The 26,373-nt window shown below is 37.6% G+C and overlaps 1 protein-coding gene across 5 annotated transcripts; it reads right to left on the bottom strand.

Moving 5' to 3' along the window:
- Window positions 1-83: 83 nt before the first annotated feature.
- Window positions 84-22,997, bottom strand: LOC126802403 (actin-related protein 5). 5 transcript variants are annotated; one of them, XM_050530026.1, is made up of 12 exons: window positions 22,773-22,997; window positions 22,596-22,666; window positions 22,243-22,367; window positions 3,358-3,402; window positions 3,091-3,193; window positions 2,737-2,846; window positions 2,426-2,535; window positions 2,248-2,338; window positions 1,735-2,157; window positions 1,338-1,465; window positions 794-1,133; window positions 84-705 (listed from the first exon to the last, which is right to left on the bottom strand). In XM_050530026.1, the coding sequence occupies exons 1-12, from the start codon at window positions 22,871-22,873 to the stop codon at window positions 199-201; spliced, it is 2,154 nt and encodes a 717-aa protein (XP_050385983.1). In that variant the 5' UTR covers window positions 22,874-22,997; the 3' UTR covers window positions 84-198. The 5 variants fall into 5 exon arrangements, with proteins under 5 accessions (XP_050385983.1, XP_050385984.1, XP_050385986.1 ...); XM_050530027.1 differs by lacking the exon at window positions 3,358-3,402 and adding an exon at window positions 22,055-22,099; XM_050530025.1 differs by lacking the exons at window positions 22,243-22,367; window positions 22,596-22,666; window positions 22,773-22,997 and adding exons at window positions 3,546-3,670; window positions 3,899-3,969; window positions 4,076-4,299 and having other exon boundaries at window positions 86-705.
- Window positions 22,998-26,373: the final 3,376 nt, after the last annotated feature.

Below are 26,373 nucleotides of genomic sequence, written 5' to 3' on the forward strand. Positions count from 1 at the left end.
CGTGATTATGTAGCACACCAAAAAGTTGTTCATCTTGGATTGCTCGATGTTTATTCGCAGCACATGCTATTTTGATTTGGGAATTTGAATGAACAAAAGATCAGGATTTGGGCCAATGATGTTAATCAGTAATGTGTTGATTGTGAAAAATTGTGATTTAAGAGTGACATCTGATACAATAAGCAGTGACATCTAGTACTACAAGGCATGGTATCGAAACTGGTGTCCGCGGACTATCTCTTCGCCCTTCTCGTAATAGTCCTTCCTACTGAAGGTTTGTGCTGGAAACTGTGGTGAAGCAGCGTAAGCAGAAGCACCACGCCATGCATCAAGAGTTGCATTCAGTGCTTTCACGACCCTTATAGGTGAACCACATGGCGTAATCATCCGGACTCCAGCTTCCAAGCGCTCACTCATTCCAGGAAATAGACTACTCCCACCAGTTAAAAAGATTGAACTGGTTAGCTTCTCCTCCAGCTTGGTGTCCTTAGATGGCAGCCTCCTTAGCGAGACCCCAGCCATCTCATCTAAGCCTGCCTGATCGATCCCAATCCAATTGGGACAAAACAAAATTTCAGGGCAGCGGTATCTTTCTACACCAAAATCTATCCGAAAATCTTCCTCAGTTAGAGGACGACTCCGTGGTGCTTCTACTGATTGCGAATTTCCATTATCTGATCTGGGAACAAATGTTGGGTCTACTTCCTGCCACAGTAATGATCCACATTAAATACTAGGATTAGAGTGAAAAAGGTATCACACAAAGCATTTTAAGTGAACCAAATAAACATACCCGAAGCCTAGAAGTTAGACGTGCCAACTCAGCTTCATCTGCATCCGGTGTCTCATCATCATCATCATTGTCTTTGCTCATTAGTTTATATAGTTGCCAATCTTCATCTCTAGCGCCAAAAGTATCCTCACCCTTGCCGCGATCAAAAGCTGCTGTGGTCAAAAGGCGCATCCTTTCCCTCTGTGCAGCATTTAATCTCTCACCACGGCCAACATTTCCAGAATTATTATTCCCATTTGTTTGACCTCCATTTGTCTTCAGTCGTTTTCGCTGTTCCACTTTCTCAGAAAGATCTTTATATTTAGCAAGCAACTGCTCCTTATAAAGCTCTGGGTTCTTTCTACAATAACCAGAAAGAGAGAAGCAAATTAATCTTTAAGAAGAAACTACCAAACTAATCATGTGCAAGCCCACACAGAAAGCTAAATGCTTATACCCTAACTCAGTTCTAATGATGAAATCTTTATTTTCAACTATAAGACCCTTCTCTTCTTAACCCTCACCCCTTGAAATACAAAAGAAGATAACAAGGTCAAGAACATACAAACGTCTTTGCTCATCTTGTTGATTCTTTTTTTCTCTCTCCAGTTCTTCTTCGTGGCGTTTCTGTTTAGCTCGCTGCCGACCTTCAGATGTGGATTTTAGAAACACCTGTCTCTTTTTCATCTTGAGCTGTCAAGAGAAAGGAAGAAATTTAAATACAGACTATATACAACTAGGAAAACAGATGCTATAGGCTTAGCATTAATATCTTTACATAACATTTTCATATGTAGATATAAGGATCAAAATGATGCACAAAAGTCGATTCCAAGACCCAAGAGAGTATTAAACAGGGAGCTCAGGATACGGACAACAGCACCGATCATACAGACATCTTCCAAATCAATAAACCCCAAATTGATGGGGAATGTGAAAGATACTTAACTTAAACAGCTTACCTCTTCTGGAGTGCACTCGTTATCAGGTTTATTTAAAAGATGAAATCTTTCTGCGTCAGGTTTCTCCTCATACTCGGCTTGTTCACCCTTTGCTTTTAGTAAAGATTGTGTTACCTTCGCAAGGGCAGATTCTACTTCCTTCCTGGATATATATCCAGTCGCAGACAAGAAAGATCGTATATCATGTTCTTCCACCTGTTCAAGCTGCTTTAACAGAAATTCCAAACCATGAGAATCATTTTCTAGTTCATTTATCCTAGAAGATCTTTTTGCCTCAGCCATTTCTCGCAACCGTTGACCTTGTTTCTCTTTTATGGCTGCCTTTCTTGCGATCTCTTCTTCAGAAGGAGGCTCCTCAGTAGGTGGTGGAACCCATGGGAGCTGCCATGACCTTGTTTTATCTTCAGCTTCTTTGGTTCTATTCTGCAAATATATAAAGAAAGAAGCAAATTTTGCAACTCTTACGTCAGACGCTTGGAAGTAACAATGAATGGAAATAAAAACGCACTATACCTGAAACAGTAGAGCTTCTGGCATATATTCTTGAGCAATATAACAGTGTTCCATCTTCAAGTCTTCAACCTTCTCCCATGTAAACCGAGCCCTGCGTCATAAACATCTAAAATCAGAAAAATATTACCTGAGTTATGCCTACTTGATTGAATGAGAATGGCAACGACATTCTACTCACATGTGATGGGGGTATTTAAGTGACATAAGTTGCTTCAGATAGTCAGTGATGTGGTACCCACCAATGTTAGTCCGACAGCATCCTTTATACTCAGGCTCACCATCAATAAACTGGGAACCAAACACAAAATCATGGTCACCTATAACAATCAAGATAGTGGACTTGGATGCATTTATCACCCAATCAAACTTCCTATCTATTAAGAAACATATATATAGACACATACGACTTATCATATGGAATTCAATCTTGTAGACACATCTATGACTATCATTACTCAAAAGAATAATAGCAAGACCAAAAAAGCATACCGGAATAACATGAGTCGTCATAAATCCAGGACAGATAGCAAGACCATCCTTATTACAAACCCCATGATGTTCATTATACTTGTAACTGAATGCAGCATCAACACCATATGCTGCAGGCATGGAAATGAAAAAGTAATACTTAGGAGGATGAATAGACAACATAAGCAAGCAAAACAAAATCACGACCAAAAACCAGTCTTGAAGCATGTCTAAAGGGGTGGAACAACAAAGGATAGTATGATGAAAAGGAGAGATGTAATGAAGCACAATCGCACAATAATAACCCTTAGCACTGGGGTGATCATCTAGAGACATGTATAACCTTTTAATTATCTGAATCAGATTATACTCTACCTATTGATGGGACTCCATATGTGTCAAATAGCAGTTCCGCCATCTTACTACGAGACTGAAACGGGTTGCATACGCATTCTGTAATCAGGATGGGATGATCAATCTGTTCTGTCATCAAATGAACACAGATGTTAAGGAAAATATTCTACTTATATATAAGCTGATCTAAACGACCACATTGGCAAATTAACCTTTACAATGGATGCCAAGAGCATTAGCAAGTCTAATGAAAACAAAAGTAACGAAGTGTCCATTTTGTAATCATACCTTTGATCCATTAGCCCCCAGACGATCAAAAGCAAAGTCCAGAATCTACAGACGCAAGAAATATCCAGTGAGGCTACAATTGCATTACCGCATAAACAAATCGTACACAATACACTCCAATCACCTATACTCATCATATAACCAGCAAAACAAATCCACAGTAAACAACAACACCAAGCCAAACTTACGTATTCCATAATCTCAAACTGGTAAACCACATTGTTATCAAAAGCCGAGCGAGGCCCCGAACGCGTGCAATCAAAGTATCTCAGCAAAGCAACATCATGATCACCAACTATGGTCACAGTTTCACCTGGGCACACACACACATTTCTCTCAAAACTAAACACACTGTACTCAACACTAACACTACAAATCAAAAAGCTTCTTATCACTACTCAACTAAGCTCTGAATACCATGCAGTACAATTATATAAGATAATGTAAGAATTTCAGAAAGATGAAATCTTTTACAGTAAAAATGAAAACCCAAATCGAATTCAAAGCTGAATATAAGAACGGAGCTCGGAATAGTGAGTACCAGTGACTTTGTGGCGAGGTCTCTGAACAATGTTGCGGAAGACAACACGAGGCTCAGGCTCACCAGCCCACCTGAAATTTCACCCAAAAGACAAAAAATTTAAGCACAAAAACTACCAAACACAAATGCGAATTGGGATTGAAGAAATTAGGGTTTATCCCTAATTGGGGTTTATACCCGATGCGGAAATAGGAGGCGCCATTGTCGATGACAATGGGAGTGGAGGAAGGGAATCGCCGGTAATCAGTCTGGCGCTGAATTTTGGATAAGAAAGGCATCGAATTTGTGTGTGTGTGGCTATGGAAGCCAAGACTGGGTTTTTTTAAGCAAAGCTTCTGTTGTTCATCTATGGCAGAGACGAAGAAGAAGACTAGCAGAAAGTGGGCCGGGTAAGCCCACTGGTCCTCAACTCGAACCGGGTTGCCGCTAACGGTTTGTTCTTCTCTTTCATGGAATTTTGCCGCTAAATTTTCTTCTTCAGTGTTGGGGTTACAAACTTACAATCACTTATTACCTATATCTTCTTCTTTTTTTCAAAAGTTAATTTTAATTTTCTTAGGGGCACTCACAATTGTGCACCCTCGTATGTCTAGGAAAGCCTCACGCTTATATTTTTTAGTAACCGGCGAAATAAAATTATGCTAGAAAAGATTTGTGTTGGTGAATCAAATTTACTTTAGATATAAAAGATTTTTGTTCTTCCTCCTATTTCCATGCTTACTGTTTTCTTAGACCTTTCTATTATCTGGTCGTGTGGTCGTATTCTATGGAAAGTTGATGTTTATGTATGAATGTATGAAGTATATGTTTCGGTTGACAACAATGAACTCAATTATGCCATAACTTGAGGCATTTTACTCTTTGTTTATGAATGGAAATGATTGTTTTACATATGTATATATACAATGAGCCTGAAATTGGGTTTTGCAGTCTAGGATCAATAAATCGTACTCCATTTTAATGCCCGGAATAACCTAGAGATCGATAAGTTGGATAATTATTCGTTTTATTACCCGACGAGTCAACGGAAATTTCATGTACGTGATCAATTGCCTTGTCATATTGTGTGAAAACTGGAGTGTGTGCTTGCTTTCATATACATGTGTGGTGGTTAAGACGTATAGATGACTCATATTGCATCTTGCACATACACGACGTACGTGCATACAAGAATTTACGCTTCACCTATATATTATGTTCGCTTTTTACTTTTTATTTTTTGCTAGTGGAGGAGAACATGCATTTTTTGTAAATGACAGAGAACATTTGAGTGTGTCTGCTGCATACATATACTAGCTCGAAAATAAGAGATTTCTTCTGAGAGATAATAATAGAGTCGAGAAGTTCACATGGTGATGAAAGGGAAAGGGAAGACAAATGAAAAGTAGTGATCGATAAAAGGTTTGAAAACTATGGAGTGGTGCAGGTGATGAGGGGATCGTCCCTTTTGGTGGATCTGGATTGAATTATTGTACTATTGAACCAAATTGTGATTTGCCAGAGAGCCCAGAAGCATACATGTATCTCACTGATTAAAGAGAGCATTTAGAGTACACATGCTCTCTGTTAGTGTCTCCTTGCAAGAATGTGCGCTGCAACATTGGATACCACTTCGATCATCTTCATGTAGATTCAAATTCTTTTTCCAATAGATATGTACATATCTATCAGGCCAGGGTTCCATGCATCAGTAATACACAAGAACTATCGATCGAATACCCATAGAAGTTAAAATAGAGGTTTTAAGTGCTTTGATATTGATTTAGGCATCTAGCAATCGTTCAATTCTTGGTACAAGGAAGATTCATGTTTAATATATAATGATGGAAAAGGATGTCAAATATACTTAGATATCGTGCTCAATTAATACTTCATGAAAACATTAGTTTTATTTTTCATACATTGTTTTTGATAGCTACACTATCACACAAACATATATGCAATGTTACACCAAACAATTATCTCAGACTCTGAGTTTAGAGCTGAACTACAATTTATACTGGTTGAGTAGTACTTGTGAGCACCGATTCCATATTATTTCTGTACTAAGATATAATTATGCTAGAATGAATTGAAATTAATAAACTATACAGTATACACCATGCAGAGCACAATCGATTACGAAAATTAAACGGGAAAATTGGGACAACTTCCGAAACAGGAATTGGAATTCAAGACAAAAGGACAGAGGCTCTAAACCAGTTTTGCCTTCTGGAGATCAACAAGAAGCAGTTTCTCTCTTCTAACCAGGTGGGTAGAATCCCAAAGAACATGATCATCATCACTTTCGTACCAACTAGCTATGCAGGACGTTGTTGCAGCAGCCAATGCAAGAAAGATAAACTCTCTGAACCTGCAGCTAGCTGATCATGACAAGCCTAAAGAGTAGACACTTTCTTGGATATATATGTGAACTACTGCATGGGATCCATGAGATCAACTATGGCGTCATATCATCATCACTCGCCTCTCTCTCTCTCTCTCTCTCTCTCTCTCTCTCTCTCTCTCTCTCTCTCTCTCTCTCTCTCTCTCTCTCTCTCTCTCTCTCTCTCTCTCTCTCTCTCTCTCTCTCTCTCCTCCAAAGAAAATCGCCAGATAAATTAAGTCCTCTCAAGGCGTAGCTAGGTAAGCTAGCCCTTGCATGGCATATCACTTTACTCCCTACGTACGCACGTGTTTACTTTTACCCCTCTGATACTTCAGGACTCAGGACTCAAATCAATCGATTCATTTGTTCTACTCAGACACTGTTTTCCACTAAAGTAAAACATGAGAGAAAGTCCGGCTGAGAAGGGCCTCCTCAAGACAATGTCAAAGAAATGACCTACCCAATTGGGAAAGTCGTAAACAAACGAGCAAGAGATCCGCATAGCACATTAAGCTTCCAGTAGTACTCGATCGTGACTTAGAATCCCCTTACGGCCTTACCTTAAGTTTCTCTTCTGCTGATCGATCAGTGTGATGCGATCGAATGAGAAGGATACTGCATTTTAACCCTGAGCTCCGCAATTGTCGGAATCTCCTAGGGTTATAGGAAGAAAAAAAATTGTTTCGTCCAACGGCGCGCCCTTCGGGGGCGTTGCCATCGGACGAGAGTTATGGAAGGTCAATTGGTGGCCTAGTGTTGGATTGTTAGGGGTGGTGTTTTCTGGTTGCGATCGGAGATGTTGGCCTGATTTCAGGTTGTAGGGTCTGCTTTCGGCGGCGATGTCATGGCGTTGTCTTGAATCTCCAGTCGAGTCTTGTTGGCTGGGGAGCTAGTGCGAGTGCGGTGGCCTGAGATGGGGGAGCGGAGGCCGCCATGGCGGTGGTTTCTTTTCGGACCTGGACGGGCTCATGGCGGCTTGGCTGGGTTGAATGGTGATGGTGGTGGTGCTCCGCTACAACCACGGACAGTGGCTTTCTGGCCGAGGCTGGCATCAACGGCGGGGGTCGGCTCGGTGGCATGTCGGCCGTAAGATCATCCTTTGGAGACCAATGGTGGGGGGCTTGGCTCGTTTGGGCCTAGGTCCGGGTCAATCAGGGTGGCCTTGGGCCTTGTTTTTTTTTTTTTTTGTAGGTTTGTCGCAAAGTGTGTTATGGTTATGGTGTCGTTTCCGGTGGCTAATAATTTAACAACGATTAATTTTTTGTGTCAATGTAATATGGAGGTTGTCTATGCATATATACCAGTAATTTTGGTATATAGTGTTGGAATAGGTTATTTCTTCTTGAGGTTGAAGGTAATGAAGTATCGAGGCTTCTACAATAATTTTGGTTACAGTTGAACCCATTTCGGTTCCTTTCCACTTTAATTGTTTATTTTCAGGGTAGAGATGCAAGTGGAGAATGTTGTCTACCACCGAGTCATCTCATATGTTGGATTGTTTTAATAAAATTTTAGGTATTCTCTCTAAAAAAGTATGATGCGATCGAAATAATCTTTGTCGATCTCTTTACACGACTACCTAAAGGCTAAAAATTCCTCGGTAATTTTGAAGAAATGATTAACATGCACGAGGAACAGGTATACATGTAGGATTTCTCGATGGTTCAAGAACATACATTTGATATTGTTGTAGCTAAGATCTAGGGACGTGACATGTATCCAAGCTTCCTGATCTATTTTCTTTTACACACCAAAGTTGAAAAGCGAAATAGATAGGTCGCGTGTACAGTTGGATTTAATATCGAAGTGAAGGAGGAAAAGGGGAGAAATTAAATTCTGGAGAAGGCAGCTGTAACTAAGCTTTGTGCGCGATGTGTTGGGAGAGGACATTATAGTTTCCATTTGGGGTAGCCTAAAAAGCTATAGAACTTAATTTCTGTAGGGTACGTTGTACATATTGAAATGCAGCATGCAACTCCATCATAGTACTTCTAGGCGAGATTTTCAGGGTTTTTCTTGATGTTTCATATCGAACGTTTGGTGCACCGGACAATCAATTTAGTACAATACGTAGTAGCTACTGGCTAGACGGATCTCAGAATCGAAGATGTAAATATAGCATTACCCGTCAAGTCTACAATCTCAGAATAAACTATTCTGAAGTCGGCATGCATGCATAGTCCCCGGCCTAGCTAATAACTGATCAATCACGTTCATTATTAGGGGTTTTGACCAAATGAACAAAAATGACCCAAAACTATTTCAAAACCTATAATCCAGTTCAACAAATTATGTGTAAAAGACTACGCTACCCCAACCTCACGTTCCAAATTTCCTCACAGACTCTCTCTCTCTCTCTCTCTCTCTCTCTCTCTCTCTCTCTCTCTCTCTGGTGTTGCTCTGATCGGATCCTCCCCGATCACGACGTCGCCGGCGTCTTAACCTTCTGCGTCGTCAACGAAATTCGCCATTGTGTCCCATTCCAAGTTCCAGCAACATAGGTAGCACCTTCACCCTCGATTTCAGCAAACTCCGACGAAGCCTATCTCTCATCTCCGTCTAGATCCATATCAGAGGAGTTTCGCGCAAATCGCGACAAGCGACGACGAGGAGGACGGCTTCACGCTGCAGGGGTAGTAGTCAGAGGAGGAGGCTCCAGCGGCGGCCGGGGAGGAAGAGGAAGTTGAAGAGAGTGGCGGATGAGTCGGAGGAGGACACACGGAGGAGTAGGAGGAAGAACAAGAAGAAGAAGAGAGACGAAGAGGTGTTCATTGTTTTGGAAGAGCTAGTTGATTGTTTCTATTTGCAGCATTCTCTGGCTTCCAGTCCCTTGGTTGGTAATTGGGTAGTGTTTGATTTGCAGGATTCAAAGAAGTACGGGAAGAAGAAAAGAGTCAGATGGTTAGGAACGTTTTCAGCAATGTTGCGTCAAACTATGATACAATGAACAATTTGATGAGTGCAGGATTACACCGATTATGGAAGGATAGGTTGGCCTTTGGAACATGTACTCTTATGCTTGTAAATCAAAACACAGTTAGCTTGATTGCACGTTCCCTTTACGGTACTTTAAGTCAATATCCCCTACTTTTAGATTGGTTTCCAAATTGAATCCTTTTCCTGGAATGAATCATCTTGATGTTGCTGGTGGGACAGATGGGTGTCAATAATTTATTATTATGAGTTATTAAGGGTGTGATTACTAGTTGTCAGTACTGTAATTTGTTATTAGAGATTACTTAGTGTCAGTAATTTATTATTGATGGTTATTGGGTTTTAGTAGGTTTATGACCGATTTCAAAATACTAATTTTTCCCGAAACAGAAATAGAAACCGAAACCGAAATCGAAAAAATAAAAATGGTCCGGATTTAGCACTATTTGCTTCCGAAACCGAAATCGAATCGAATCAAAAATATCGGGTCGGTTTTCCGGGTTTTTACGGTTACAAAAATTTACTATAATATATATTTATCTCCAAGCTGTAAACAATAACCATATAAAAATACGAACTTCAAAATGGAAATACAAAAAGTCAACAATCTCTTTAGTACGATTACTCAATAATCAACAATTAACATACTCAATTATTTCAAAAAAAATTGAGAGAGAGAGAGAGTGCAAACTTAGGATAATTAATTTGGATTTTAGGGAGTGCTAGGATAATTTATTTTAGAGGAAATCAGGGCGTAAGCCGCGTAAGGCAAAGCGAATAGGGTTTTTTAGTTTATATAGTAATTAATATGAGTCAAAGAAGTAAAAAAAAAAGTGATGAGGGATGTGGCAATAAAATATGTTTCTTTTAGGGTTTTTTCTTATATAGTTGTGAATACTCGGTTCTAACGGTTCCAACATTATTTTCAAAAATAGGAACCGGAATCAAATTGGTTGTTTCTGTGCGGTTCCTTTAGGGTTAGTAATTTATTTTTTTTGAAATCGAATCAAATTGACCATTTCAGTACGGTTTTGACAGTTCTATACGGTTTTCGGGTCTAAAATCACATGCCTAGGTGTTAGTATTTTTTTCCGACAACCGGTGGCCAGAGTAAGGCGATCGGTGGATGGAGTCAGGGGACGATGGCCGAAATCCGGCGATGTTGACTAAAATCCGGTGATCGGAGCTCGGAGTTCGGCAAGGTTCCAACAACGTGATATCTCTCATCAACTTTCTCTCTTTGTACGTGTTTAGATAAATAAAAGTAAAAATATTCTAAAAATATATATAAAGTAATAGTTTTTTTACTAATTGGGCAAATGTTTAGTTACATTGTTGAAATTGGCACATTTTGAAATTTGTCATTGAAATTGACAAAAAGTGTGCCAAGATTGTATTAAATCGACATTTTTCCTTCATTAATATATTAATTAAGCGGATTTCCATACAATTTCATAAAAAAAAGATCTATACATGTGTCTTTGAAGGAGGATAATAATGTTTCTGATGAAATGTAGCAACACACTGATTTTTATCTATTACTAGAGTTAATTATCCGGATATTATATTAGATTATCGATCAATGATTTTGTTGAATAGCTACTCATCTGAAAAATTATTTATAAATTAATCTACTTCTCAAGTACAGTAGCATTATCATTTCACGAACCTAGCCTCTTCCTCAAGTTGGAACAAATCGAAGAATGAAGGGAAAATGGATGGAAAAAAGATATATGCTTCTTGCTTTAGTTTAAGTCTTCCATTCAGGTACGTAGTTCTAGTGCTTATTACTAGGTATAAATGTCACATATTTAATTTCGTCACAATTTATACGCGACCAAAAGAAGAGAATGAGACTGATCGAAGGGCACAAACAACTGAAGCAAAAGGCAAGAGAATGTGGTCAGAAAAATAATATTTGTTTTGAACCGTCGGATGTGGAATGTATAACATATATTGATGTATAATAGATTAACCCGAAGTAATATATGTGTGCGTTGTCCTATCTTTCTCTTTACTTTTTAAAGGAAATTTTTGAACATTTTCTTGACTTAATTATATGCGTCAGCTGTTGTGTATGTCGACCATACTTATCTTCTTCTCATCATATGTAATTTTTTTTTGATACGTTCTTCATGATATGTAATTGTCGATCATCTCGTCTACATGCAATCACTTCATTAATATTTCCATAATTTTACTTTGTGGAATGCTTTTATAAGACATGCTCACTTAAAGGACAGTTTATGAGAAACTGTAAGATTTGAATCAGATGATTGTTCATTAAAATATAGGAAAGTTTGAGAATTGAGATGATCACTCCCATATCTTAAGGTAGGATCACAATAATCCTTCCTATAAACATCGGCATCTACCCTTAATATATAATAACTTGCGCATATATATGCAGGAGCAGCAGGACATGCGCAATATTACCTGCGAAAAGGACATGCGATTCTTTGGAGATCGTTTCCCACCGGCCACCGAGAAAACTGATGATCATCAGACGCTGAGCTAGTTGATCGTAATTATTATTGCATTCAGCCATTCAGGAAAAGCTTCCTACTGTAATAAGAAAAACAAAATGGAAATTGTGAAAGAGACCGAGCGAATTTTGCTGCATGCATGTGACAACATTAAAGTCCCTTCGTGGAAAATGCAGATTGTACGGACGGTTGGAAAAATATAGACTTAGGTAGAGATCGAGGAATATAACAATTAGATCGAACAACGTTAGGCAAGCTTTGTAGCTCTTTTTACTTGGCTTCCACCTCGTACAAGTACACCCTGTAGGTCACTGCAAAATTAATTAGTAATACATGCACCTTCATGCCGCTAGGCGCTAGCTAGCTAGTGTCCAACTAATAAGTAAGGGCTCCGGCGATAACCTCACTATTTCTCAGTCATTCATCGCCGGCATATAGTGATAAGAGATTAGCAGATTGAGATAGAGATACGTGATTATTAATCTGTAATATTTATTATGTAAGTGATTAGTAATCTATCATTATTTTGTTTGTGCGATACATTTGTTGTATTACTTCAATCTCATAATATCTGACCATTTCGGCTAATTGGAGTAGAATCTCGATCGATGCTAATATGATTGTGGAGAGCCGGTATTATGAAAAATTGAAAACCATACTTTGTTCCTTGTAGATGGAGAGAAACTCATAACCTCTTGTAATTGATTGAGTTTGATCGATACTATCAAGTATATTGTACACTTATAGCCTCTTGTAAATTTATACATGATAGTTCTTTTCCACTTGAACCGGTCTTAATCATATGTTATACAAATATTATCTTCCAAGTATCTCGTGATTTTTATCATTAACATCTGAAGATATAGATGATGAGTGACTTGGTCAATAGCTACGCAAGCAATTATTTATTACTAGCATGTACGGCTTCAATACTCAATCGCACAATTCCTATATGGATATATATCATCCATCCATCCATCGATCTATCATTATGAAAAGTTGAAAACATCTTCGTTGTTTTTTGAGTAATTCATAAAATTTAGAAGGATCACTGGTGCGTGACTTTGATCCTCATCACATTCATGCAATCATGCCACAGCTCATTGCAATAGTAAACACCTCTCTTTCTCTGTCTGCCAACTAGCGCAAGCTCATATATTAAGCCAGTGGAGTGGGGACGTACTACGGGAATGTATGATCATTCTTTGAGTTAATATATTATACATCAATGTATGCTATATATTTCACATCCGACGGTTTATAATGAATATTATTTTTTTGAGCACACTCACAAAACAATATCGACCGTTGAATGTGGGATGCATAACATACCTACATACATTGATGTATATTAGAATTTTTCTATTACTTCATGGTGGGAATTGATGACTAGCAGATTAATATGAGCTTTTGAGTGGTGGACATGGCAATTCAAAATTAATAAGTACTTGCAGGTTACAATAATAGTTAACAGGACTACTTGTGGGGTTGATGTCAAGCCAGAGATTCAGTACAATGGCAAAAAAAAACTCCAACATTAACATTACAGAAGTAGAATGGGAAAAGAGGAGGGGAATGTAAAAGAAGCTCATTACCATGCCCAAGTGCCACAAATTGACTAGTTATAAATGCTTCACATGTCGAGTGGAATGTTATTGTAGCAACATTGAAAATCCTAATGGAAACTTAGCTTCATAACCTACCAGCGTATATATGGATGTGATTGGTGAATTGAGAAAGAAAGGGGGGCAAATAAGAGCTAGAGAATATGGGTGGACATAGGTTAATACTTAATACAGTTCGGTTTTGGACATAACCCATAACTCAACCCAATTTTAAATTTGGTTATGTTTTTTATTTTAGAGACTGTGACCCACAACCCAACTCAAACCGCACGGTTCGTTTTTGTTTTTTTTGTTTTACCCGTATATAAAATACGTAATATTATATATTAATTTCAAAGTACAAAATTTAACATAAAAATGAAAAATAAATGGTCTAATTAATTATTTCATACTTAATTGACTGTAACATCTACACAGTGCATATTTATCTTAAGTACAAAAAACTCTACTGCATTAAAATCAGAGAGGAACAAAAATGTTTGCACACCATGTAGGTTTAGGTAATTGAACCTCGTTAAGTCTGTCGTGTAGGTCACCCGGTCTTTCCAAGCCTTCTTTCATGTCTCATGTGAGCCGTTATTGATACTTATTCGCTGAAGATATGAATCATTAATAAAATCATTGATTAGAGAATTCAATTTTTAGAGTCACGGTACAAAAATAGGCGACAATAAATGGAGATCGAAGGAGGAGAGAGGAGAGAAGGGGGAAGAGGGAGGAGAGATGAGTTATATGGATTGGTTTTGCAGAATGAAGTGACTTTTTAATATAGCGCTAAACTAAGGAGTGAAGATTTAGAAAGAGAGATAGCTCTAAGTTTTTTTTTGTCTGAGAGATGAGAGAGACCGCAAAATTGATTAGATCAATTAGGTTTATGATGACTTTAGTTTTTTTTTTAAATAATAAAAGTAAAAAATAAACCAAAACAATGACGTTGACCATTGACTTCGGGTTATTTGGGTCAGTTCGGTTTATGAAGGACTAAACCCTAAACCCAACTCAAACATAATCGGTTCAGTTCGATTTTTTTATTTTCAGTTTTCAGTTTTTTTTTTCGGATTCAGTTTTAGTTCGGATATGATTTTCTTTTTCGGGTCTACGTATCCACCCCTAGGTAAAACAGAGATGAAAATCGAGATCCCAACATAGACCCATCAAAGGGTATTACCTTGTGAGTTGTGAGCTTACTCTTAAAAGAAAGAGCAATGGGAGATGAGGGATCAACACAAGGAAATTTAAACCCTAAGTTTAGGATCCTTGATCGAACGAGTCAGGGTCATGGTGTCAAATCCGCCCCCAAACCCTTTTCTTGAAGAAATGCTTGTGGAGGACGCAACAGTTTCTCCAAATCTAAACGCCATCTCCACAGTTGAACGTTATGGTTTCTTATATTGTGGTTAAGGTTTCAATTTTTTCCAATCCTGCCCATCTTTGTTCTTTGTTAGCCTGTACTCAACTTTGTAGAGTCAGTGAGTGAGAGACTGAGAGCAGAGTGAGTGAGGTGTGTAAAGGCATAATATTATTCTGCTGACATCTGTTGGTCACAGACTGGGTCAGAGTGATTTTAAAGCTTTCGGTCATTTTTTGGCACCAACGATTACGATTGGTGACTGTTCACTCATTGAGCCTAGCAACTCTCTGATTGCCAACCAATTACCTTATTTACCTATTCTCTATCTCTCTCTCATTCATGACTACTCCATCTCTCCTGAGTCTCCTCTTTCACCTATTCATCCGGTGAAGCCTCCCTATATTTATACCCCCAAACCCTCTCCAGCTCCTCAACCCTTTTCTTCCCTTCATATATAGTTCGACTCGATCGTTCCTTTAGTATATACAAGTTCGCCCTAAACTCTTACTACTAGCCCCCAACTTTGCTTTATATATATATATATATATATATATATATATATATATATATACACACACACACACACATATATATCATCATCATCAGATCTAGGGCTAGAGAATTAGGGTTTCCTCCAGTCCTGCGCAGCCCTCTATTCCGTTTTTAATTTGATGAATCGGTGAACGAGGAAGATGACCCGATCTGATCTGAAATAAAATCTAGTCAGTGTTTGCGGGTGGAGCATCTTCAAGATTCACAATCTGTAAGGGGCCGGCTTAAGCTTAACTTTGTTGATAAAGCCAGGCCCTTAAGTTAGATATGGGAATCTTGATGATGCTGCAGCGGCAAGCAAATGACTATTTGACACATTTACAGCGACGTAGCTCTACATGGATCCATTACCAGGATGATGAACTTCAAAAACATGGTAATTTTAATTTCCTTTTGATAATTTTTGGGACGGATACTGATGTTGAAGGTTTTATTAACCATGCGGGGAACAAGAACAGGGACATATATTGTTATATATTAGTCTTAATCATGTACTTAAATTCACTCGACAGTGATGCTCGTGATTTTGGCCGGGCGCTTTGTTTAAGTACTAAACATGGTTTGGGGTTTGTGTCGTTCTGCTTTTCCTCCGGTTCCACTTGCTGTATTTCGATTTTTTACAATAACAATGGCTCTAGTGCTGTCCTCACTGAGAAGTGAGAATAACCCGGCTTGTGGGGACCGTCCAGAACGGTTCTTGATCTAAGTGGTTATGGAGTAAGCTATTCTAGCTAAGAAATCTGTTAGGTTATTGGAATAATATCTTCAGGGAATATAGATTGGGTTATATTTGTCTGAGTTGCAGAACTGGGGATTTCAGGAATGTCTGTACTTCTGATCGAGAGTACTGTAGTCCATCTTGATTTCGCCGATCATTTTGAGCCACTTATATTCCTGGAGCTAGCTTTCTCATGATTGGTCACCATCTTTTTCTTTTGAGACATGATTTTGTTTTGAATATGGAACATGTCATAATACAAACAATTATGCATCTTTCCCTGGCATGGTCGCATGGATAAACTGAAATCTACTGTTTACCTTTTACTGGATCTAAATTCACAGGGTAATGCTTTTATCTAAGATTAGCAGTTAAGAAAATGGGGGTGATTTGCACCGCATTTATAGATGAATTCGGAGTGCCATTTACTGATTTTAGGGTTTTGAGTAATCAAGTTCCATACATTATCGTAGCAGTTCCATATATATGATGATTTAATTTGGTGAACTCTTAAAATTATGATGATATGATCAGAGGAAACATTTCAGATTTCACCTCATGTTTCATATACATGTGTCTGTTTTGCCTTATACTGGGAATAACAGTGTGAGTTGAATTACAACTACTTCTCTCCAAAATTGTGAACTACCCCTCGATGATATATCAGTCGCCTGTCATTTTACATCAGCTTAATGCTCTTAATGTGCTATATATATAACAATGATGGTTTTGATCGAAGTGGTTGTTTATTTATGTGCATTATCAATTTACTGTATTTACAAATATCTCCTAATTGAAATACTTGTCGAGGGAAACCTTGGGTTCATCAGAAGCAAATTTTGACCTACTGTATTTATGTGCATAGTATGCTCCAATAACTTTAATAGGTTGCTCTGTAACTTTGAGAATGAATTGACAGTACCAGATGTGCCTAATTGGTTTCTCCATACGTACATTCATATAAGTAGATAGATGTAATTAAGCTTGAATATATCAGACTTTCCTGGGCTATTACGTTGTAATGTTATACAATGCCTCTTGTTGCATCTGGATCCAATCTGTATCTTGAATATGTCTTGTGCTGAAGGTTTTGCGCGCTAGGATAGGCTTTGTCAAGGTGTAATTTCTGTTTTGTTTTTTTTGTTCATCAAAGTCAATGTGTATATAATCCTATTATTGAAAATGAGTCTGTCACTGTCTAACGATAGCAGCTTTAAACTGTGGTCGATCTCTTAGTTCATACTTCATACATAACCCGCAATTACAAAGTCAGGAAAACACTTTCAAAAAGACTATTTTCTTTTAATTCAAGCTTAGTTATGTCATTTTCTCATTCCAGCTCTATTGAGGAAGTTTGTTGTAGTGCAGCTTCGAGTTTTTTTTTTGGTCTGAAATGCAGCTTCGAGTTTATTAAATAAGTATAATGTTGTAAAAGTTTATTTTTTTCTCAAACAGGGTAATGTTGGTAGCCGGATTATTTAAGATCACATCCTAATCTGATGAATATACATGTATAAACATGCCTTTTGTATACAAAAAAGGAGTAATCTATACATTTTGGACCACCCAAAGGTTCAGCTTCTAAGCTTTACCGAATTCAGTGTATTATGATTATGCTTCGACAAGGCTATTCTATTCCACCTCTTGAAAAGAAAAGAAATTGGATCAAAATACTAAGTAGCACAGCTGTCAATTGCATATACAGTGTCGAGTAAGACCGGTCAATACATGAAATATTACCTTACTATACAAGACTTGTCAGATTCATGGTTTTGATGAACGAATTTTAAGGATGGGCCTTCTCCTGGCCTGGAGGCAGGGACTGTGATGCTGACCCAAGAATAGAAAGATTGATCTGATTTCCTAATATTACAAGGAATTTTTTTTTGAAAGAACCTATACGAGGAGCCATTTATTGAATAATAATAAAATCTTGCAACATGAGGGACGTAGAATCACCACATATATTCTCGTAGAAAACGTCCTGAATGATAGGAAGTCTCCTCTACCCAAACAAAATTAATATTAGACTTATAAGTAAGGTGAGCTAATTTATTTGCCACATCATTTGCTCTTCACGGAACATAATACGAAGAATATTGAAACCTTCAAAACATCCCTATAATATGCAATCATGAATTCATGATGATATCTTAGGAGAAGATAATTAAACTGGGAAGAAGGGGAACAAGCTAGCTAGATGTTCTCTCATGCATTAGCTAAGAAACATTATAGACTTATAGCACACATTCAATCCATATCATCTTACGATTTCATGTCTCACCAATTCATTCTCGTTTTGATTTGAATTGAACAAAATCATGGGGAATGATGTCTCATGTCCCCTCAAAATTGGTGCTAGGTAGGGAGTAGACTGAGTTTTTGGTTGGTAGTTGTTCTTCTTCTTGTTCTATTGTCCTTTGTTTCTCATTTTTATTGTTTTGTGGGTGGTGGACTGGTGGCCATATGGGCAATGTGTATTCCCTGGGAGTTTGAAAGTTGTATAAACCTCACATGGAGGCATGTGTTAATTAGTCATTTAACTTGATGAACATCCAATTAACAAAACGTGGAACTAATTAAACTTGACCTGATCATCAGGAATGAAATCTTCTTCTGCTAATTGGTTTCATTACCTCTGCAGAAGTTGAATCACCATAAATTCATGATCAACTATATTAGATACCACAATTTTCACTTATGCATTCACGGACTTTTTATAGTCTCTTAGATGTTTACTACTATTCTGAATAGCCTTAATAGGACACGACAGAATAGGACAACATTCATGTTTCAATAAAGTACATGATTTAGTTAGTTACAGTTTCTTTGTGGAATGAGTGGAAACTAGATTACCATTCTGAATTACTAATTAGCTACGAATCCGGCCAACCAGATCAGCCAGAGAATATTGTCGATCACTAAAGATATATGGGGATTGTATTCGATGATCATGTCTCTTAGCGGCTATCACTGTGGTGTTATGTGAATTTTGACTAGCACCATGATAACATGTACATAACTACATATACTGTCATTTACTGGTGTAAGATATTATATTCAAATCATCTATATAGATGATTAATCACATGGAACCATGTGAACTAATATCTTTCAGTTCTATGCTGAAAGAACAGAACGCATAGATGGTGAACCTGGGAATAAGATCCATCTGCAATAATTACGCAAATCTTTGATTTAGCAGGCTATTTGAGTTCTTTCATGTTGCTACTTTGCATTTGTAGTGAAGTAGTTTAAGAACTTTGACCCGTCACTCATGAGCGTGAATCACAAGTGAAAGAATTCCTCCATATAGATGGCAAGCAAAGAAAATCATATACACGAGCTTAGTTTAAAGGAATGAGAAACGTTTAAATTAAGGGTGGATGTCCCCTCATCCAAGTGACATGGCTTGACTTAAGGGAGCTGCTCCTCAACTTTGTCAATTAGAGCTAATGATTGATTCTGAAGCACAAAAGGTTCAATATCAATTGTTTATGATTTAGATGAATTTAAATACGTACTTTTGGTTCATTGAAAGTAGTCTATGCATACATATGCCGATATGTAGGTTTGTAATAAGCAGGATGCAATGACAGAAAGGAAGAAATATGTTTGTTTTTACGATATACGCAGACAAGCATGTCTGCATCAATTTCTGGGAACTTCTGTACTCAATGAGTGGAGGAAGTCTCTGTCCTATGATTAGGTGCATGTGGGATTATAACCACTTGGAGGGAAGCAAGGCAAGTGTACTGCTTCTGTGAAAAGCCAAACTGAGAAACATGCAACTAGTAGAAATGTGTGTGGCCTTAAAAAGAGACATCGTGTTCTTGTTTGATCCAGTACATTGAATTAGGAAAAAGAATTTGAAACTTTAAGCTCAGAGATTCAGAGACCTTTTAAGTTTCACTCCCCCAAATGAAAGTACTTACTTCACTTGCATTTTTTATTCGCTCTGATTCTTAGTATAGTGATAAACTGCGGGCACTGAAACCATTGTAGTTCATTGTTGCTTGGTTACTATCAGTTCATTTCCTTCGTCCTATCTTACAGAATAAAACAGTTACTAGAACTGATGCTGAAAAATCATCAGGCACACATCTTATGAAGTTAATCGGTATCAAGTATATAATTTCCATAATCGAGAAGATACTGGCCCAAGTAAACAGAAGCTACAGGAAATCTCTATGCAGACCATCATTGTTCGCTGCAAAATCAATCAAGAAATAAAAAATATGGAGCAGAAAATTATTGTTCAATCTGCTAAAAAGATTGTCTAACTGCAGCTGCTTCAAAATGCAGTGTCTGTGATTTCGTAGACCAAAGGCATTCACTGTGTTTATAATTGTATTATCTGCATGGCTAAACACATCAGAAGGGATCATGTTTTAAGCTTCTTGACCCATTATTGATTTTTCAGCTTTAACTAAGAGGCAACAGCTTGCAAATCCACAATTAGAACAAAGATATTTGATTTAATGATTCCACCTCCTTATTTTCTTGTTAATTAATTTGTTACAAGTTACAACGTTTCCGGGTGCAGCTTGAGATAAGAAGATTTGACTGATCATAGTGAGGTAAGGACCTCAGGTGTATATATATATATATATATATATATATATATATATATATATATATGAGAATTTTCAAGTACGGATGTCCGTACCTTACATAAGGTACGGATTCACCGATTCCGGCGACGGCAGGCCGCAATGGCGGGACGGATCATGACAGCCGCACTCCCCACTTCTCGGCGGTCTCCTCTGTGCCGGTCGGAGCTCCATCAGCGACCCACGCGGCCGAAATCGCGAAATCGCCAGAATCTGCCTAGAAACTTGATTTTTGCAGATTCCAGCCGCCATGAGTCACCGATGGAGCACCGGCCAGCACATACGGAATCGCCGGGAGGTGGGTACTGCGGCTGTGCTGGTCTGCCGTGCCGTTGCGGCAAGCCGTCGCCAGAATCGGCGAATCCGTACCTTATGTAAGTACAGACGTCCGCACTTGAAAATTCTCATATATATATATGTATAACTGAGGTCCTTACCTCACTATGATGAGACATATATATATATGTTCATATATAGATTCCCTAAGCTCCAGTTGAATAATAATCAATGATTATAACAACAAATTAACTTGATAGACTTTTTTTGGAGTTCATGTCCCCTATCCCATTCACAGACCATTCTAAAAGGTGGGTGGCTTGGTTGCAGTTTATATTGTAACCGCTGCATATTATTAAATTTGCAACTTGCTTGAAATATAGCTTTGAGTTCAATTTCTTCGATTTAGTTATGTTTTTATGCTAATGGCTATATGGAATGTGGAATGCAAGAATTAGACACCTCTTTACCATTTAAATGGCTGGTAAGGTCCTTGCCTTTGATACCAAAAAAAATTGGAGAAGAAAGAAAGAGAGAAAGAAGGGACAAGAACAGGACAATAGTGGTTTAGTACGTTAATCAATTCCAGAACTTATGTAGTTGGGCTTAACTACAATTCTAAATTGACTAACTACCTATGGGAACAGGATTTTCTCTCTAAATCTGTAATCAATGATCATAATTAAGCAATAGATCAAGAATATCAGCTAGGAATAAGAACCGAAACTAAAATATTAGAACACCTCAATCTCAATCATCAGGGACGATTTCTTGTCTCACTGACTTTCTAGTTCATTTTCATTTGATATAAGTTTGCATGTCTAAAGGGGTGGAACAACAAAGGATAGTATGATGAAAAGGAGAGATGTAATGAAGCACAATCGCACAATAATAACCCTTAGCACTGGGGTGATCATCTAGAGACATGTATAACCTTTTAATTATCTGAATCAGATTATACTCTACCTATTGATGGGACTCCATATGTGTCAAATAGCAGTTCCGCCATCTTACTACGAGACTGAAACGGGTTGCATACGCATTCTGTAATCAGGATGGGATGATCAATCTGTTCTGTCATCAAATGAACACAGATGTTAAGGAAAATATTCTACTTATATATAAGCTGATCTAAACGACCACATTGGCAAATTAACCTTTACAATGGATGCCAAGAGCATTAGCAAGTCTAATGAAAACAAAAGTAACGAAGTGTCCATTTTGTAATCATACCTTTGATCCATTAGCCCCCAGACGATCAAAAGCAAAGTCCAGAATCTACAGACGCAAGAAATATCCAGTGAGGCTACAATTGCATTACCGCATAAACAAATCGTACACAATACACTCCAATCACCTATACTCATCATATAACCAGCAAAACAAATCCACAGTAAACAACAACACCAAGCCAAACTTACGTATTCCATAATCTCAAACTGGTAAACCACATTGTTATCAAAAGCCGAGCGAGGCCCCGAACGCGTGCAATCAAAGTATCTCAGCAAAGCAACATCATGATCACCAACTATGGTCACAGTTTCACCTGGGCACACACACACATTTCTCTCAAAACTAAACACACTGTACTCAACACTAACACTACAAATCAAAAAGCTTCTTATCACTACTCAACTAAGCTCTGAATACCATGCAGTACAATTATATAAGATAATGTAAGAATTTCAGAAAGATGAAATCTTTTACAGTAAAAATGAAAACCCAAATCGAATTCAAAGCTGAATATAAGAACGGAGCTCGGAATAGTGAGTACCAGTGACTTTGTGGCGAGGTCTCTGAACAATGTTGCGGAAGACAACACGAGGCTCAGGCTCACCAGCCCACCTGAAATTTCACCCAAAAGACAAAAAATTTAAGCACAAAAACTACCAAACACAAATGCGAATTGGGATTGAAGAAATTAGGGTTTATCCCTAATTGGGGTTTATACCCGATGCGGAAATAGGAGGCGCCATTGTCGATGACAATGGGAGTGGAGGAAGGGAATCGCCGGTAATCAGTCTGGCGCTGAATTTTGGATAAGAAAGGCATCGAATTTGTGTGTGTGTGGCTATGGAAGCCAAGACTGGGTTTTTTTAAGCAAAGCTTCTGTTGTTCATCTATGGCAGAGACGAAGAAGAAGACTAGCAGAAAGTGGGCCGGGTAAGCCCACTGGTCCTCAACTCGAACCGGGTTGCCGCTAACGGTTTGTTCTTCTCTTTCATGGAATTTTGCCGCTAAATTTTCTTCTTCAGTGTTGGGGTTACAAACTTACAATCACTTATTACCTATATCTTCTTCTTTTTTTCAAAAGTTAATTTTAATTTTCTTAGGGGCACTCACAATTGTGCACCCTCGTATGTCTAGGAAAGCCTCACGCTTATATTTTTTAGTAACCGGCGAAATAAAATTATGCTAGAAAAGATTTGTGTTGGTGAATCAAATTTACTTTAGATATAAAAGATTTTTGTTCTTCCTCCTATTTCCATGCTTACTGTTTTCTTAGACCTTTCTATTATCTGGTCGTGTGGTCGTATTCTATGGAAAGTTGATGTTTATGTATGAATGTATGAAGTATATGTTTCGGTTGACAACAATGAACTCAATTATGCCATAACTTGAGGCATTTTACTCTTTGTTTATGAATGGAAATGATTGTTTTACATATGTATATATACAATGAGCCTGAAATTGGGTTTTGCAGTCTAGGATCAATAAATCGTACTCCATTTTAATGCCCGGAATAACCTAGAGATCGATAAGTTGGATAATTATTCGTTTTATTACCCGACGAGTCAACGGAAATTTCATGTACTCCATTTTCATTTGATATAAGTTTGCTTAAAACTGCTGATCAATAAGAAATGTAAGTTATGATCTGAACAAGTATATAGGGAATGACGTTTTATGTCCCTTGAAAACTGGTTTTAGAAAGTTGACTCATCGATTTGGTTCCTGGTTGTTCTTCTTGTATTATCTTTTTCTGTGGCAATTATTCCCCGAAGGTTTGAAAAATGCATGCATACCTCACATGGAAGCATGTGAGATAGTTATCCAACTCCATTAGCAGCTAAATAAATTGCAGGAACCTGGCTACAAGTACTGCCCCTTGGCTACTCAGATTTCGATCAGGAGTCGAAAACTGCTTGAACGACCATCAACTCTTTAGAGCATATATAAAGGTTAATCCTCTACCTTAACTTTTACTTGATAATTTAACTAAAGACGAGTTTAAGCTTGCCACATTTTATGTACTAGTAAAATATCTCTGTCCAGTAATTAACTACAATGAGTTTTTTCATTATAATTAGCTGAGGACCGAAGACTTCAACATTCATGTTTCAACCAATTTCAATATCTAGCTAAAATGATCCAATAACATTTAAACTTCAATCATCAATTCATCATGTACTCTTTTAATGACCCCTTCTCTCTCTATTGCCAAGTAATTTAACATGAGTTTTGCCATGTTATTACTACTTATACTGTTTACCAGTGGTTGAAAGATCAATCGGATCATTCATCTAGGTAAATCACATGGAAGCATGTGGAAGTATCTTTGAACTAGATGATATATAAAACAGACGTGCAGTATCTGTGAAAGAATCGAAGAACATACAGTTGTAGTGATTCTGGAACAAGATCCCACTTCAATCTGCAAATCTTCATATAGCTGTTTGAGTTGTTCAAGTTGATGAACTTAACTTCAAGATAATGAGGAAGCTTTATATTTCGGGGTACTTTGCATATAAGAACTTAACGTCTAATTGTTCCTTCATCCAATGGAAAGGCATGTTACTTAAGGGAGCTACTGCTGGTTTTTTATTTAGAGCTAATGATTGATTCTGGTGCACATAAGAAAGGAGCCAAATTAAGAATTATATAAGATTCTGACTTTTGGTTTATGAAAAGTAGTTTTATGCAGGTTTGTTATACACGCTTCAGAAAGCATTTTATTGCTTGCCGCAGATGAAGATATATGTTTGGAAGTTCAATTATCAATTCATATATGTGGCATTTTATTTGCAATGATCACGTAGCACAAATATCTGTCTCGGATTACATTAAATGCATGTTACTAAACTCGCCCACTTCAAGTAATGTATGGAACAAATGGTGCTTCACTGAAACTTGACTGAAATTGAAACAATACTGTCTATATTGGCATGATACATACAAATTGGACTAATATTGAGCTGAAGCTTAGAAGTTAATTAGCCTTCTGTTCAATATATGTTTCTGCTTGTCCTGCAATTAAACTGCAGATGAAATTTGTTTACTATTAATCACCTCGATTACTTTGTCCTGTCTCGTTTACAATGATTATTCATGGCATGAGATGATCATGAGCTAAATTTTAGAGAATATCTATCTACTGTTGAAAGTCTATACAGATTGTCTTTGTAACCATCATCACGGCATAATCAATCAAGAATAACCTTCACAAGATTTTCTGCTGATCCACATGCAATACTTGGATAGCAAAAGGAGATGTAAAATTAATTTGAGAAAAGATCTCTCTCACAATCTCTTGCAAAAAAAGGGTAACTGATCAGATACCAGGATTGTCATATTCTAATCCAACTTGGAAATGCATGAACAAGAGTTATGATTTAATTGAAGAACTGATTCAATCTATTAGTAAATTTCATTACATATATTTGTTAATTGTCATCGCCATTGTGTATGGTCAAAGCTCAAGGTTCATGAACTGTAGTATATAGTATCTGCATGGCTAAATATAGCACTGGGGATATTGTTGGATAGCTAATTGATTTTGCAGCATTAATTTGAAGCAGCAGTTTACCACTTTCTCAATCAAATCAAATCATAGATTCATCCTCCATATTTTTAGATTAAAATGTCTTTTTGGGTTTCTTCATGTGGTATCGAATTAGCATAGTTGAACTGTTTCAGAGTTGCTTCATTGTGCAGCTGGACTTCAATTTTTCTTGACTGGCCATACAAGTAAGAGAACTCATCAAATTTCACCCCCAAATAACGAGCCATGCTTAAATAGAACCATAAGGACCACCTTATTTTTAGAGTTAATGTTACCCATCCCATTAACATACCTCTTCAAATATGTTGCAGCCCCTGCATACAAATTTATTAAATCTGCAGCAGCTAGCTAGAGCTCTGTGTTACATTTCCTCTGGGCTCCTTCCAATTCCAATGCATTCATTTTCCTAGTACACCTCTCTACCAAGGCAAGAATCAGACCCCCACTACTAGAGAGAACCCATTTAGAGATGATTTTTTTTTGGGACGGAGCAAATTTTTGTCACCCTTGCTAATAATTCTATTAGCCAGAATAGCAAAAACTGATAAAGCCGGTAAATGTATATTTTTACATATGTATCTGTTAGTAGAATCATTATTCGTAGTGGTCCTAAACCTCAAGTTTGATAAAGAACAACAGGAAAGGGCAAGAACCTCTAACTTATCAATAAAATAGCAAAGCTTGATTAATTAAGCTTAATTGATCTTAGTCAATTCACTGCCCATGATCCTAGATGCTCATTTAATTAGCTTCTAGACACTCTCACTAA

This window comes from Argentina anserina, chromosome 7 (assembly GCF_933775445.1).
Source record: "Argentina anserina chromosome 7, drPotAnse1.1, whole genome shotgun sequence".
In the NCBI taxonomy this organism is placed as follows: domain Eukaryota; kingdom Viridiplantae; phylum Streptophyta; class Magnoliopsida; order Rosales; family Rosaceae; genus Argentina; species Argentina anserina.

Bases quoted from the DNA above. Each gene is read 5' to 3' on its own strand.
- LOC126802403 (XM_050530026.1), bottom strand. From the start codon at position 22,873: ATGCCTTTCTTATCCAAAATTCAGCGCCAGACTGATTACCGGCGATTC. The intron at 2,158-2,247 runs GTATAGTGCGTT...ATATATTTGCAG, and splicing joins CAGAAGCTCTACTGTTTCAG to AATAGAACCAAAGAAGCTGA. The intron at 1,134-1,337 runs GTATGTTCTTGA...TGGTTATTGTAG, and splicing joins CAAGATGAGCAAAGACGTTT to AAAGAACCCAGAGCTTTATA.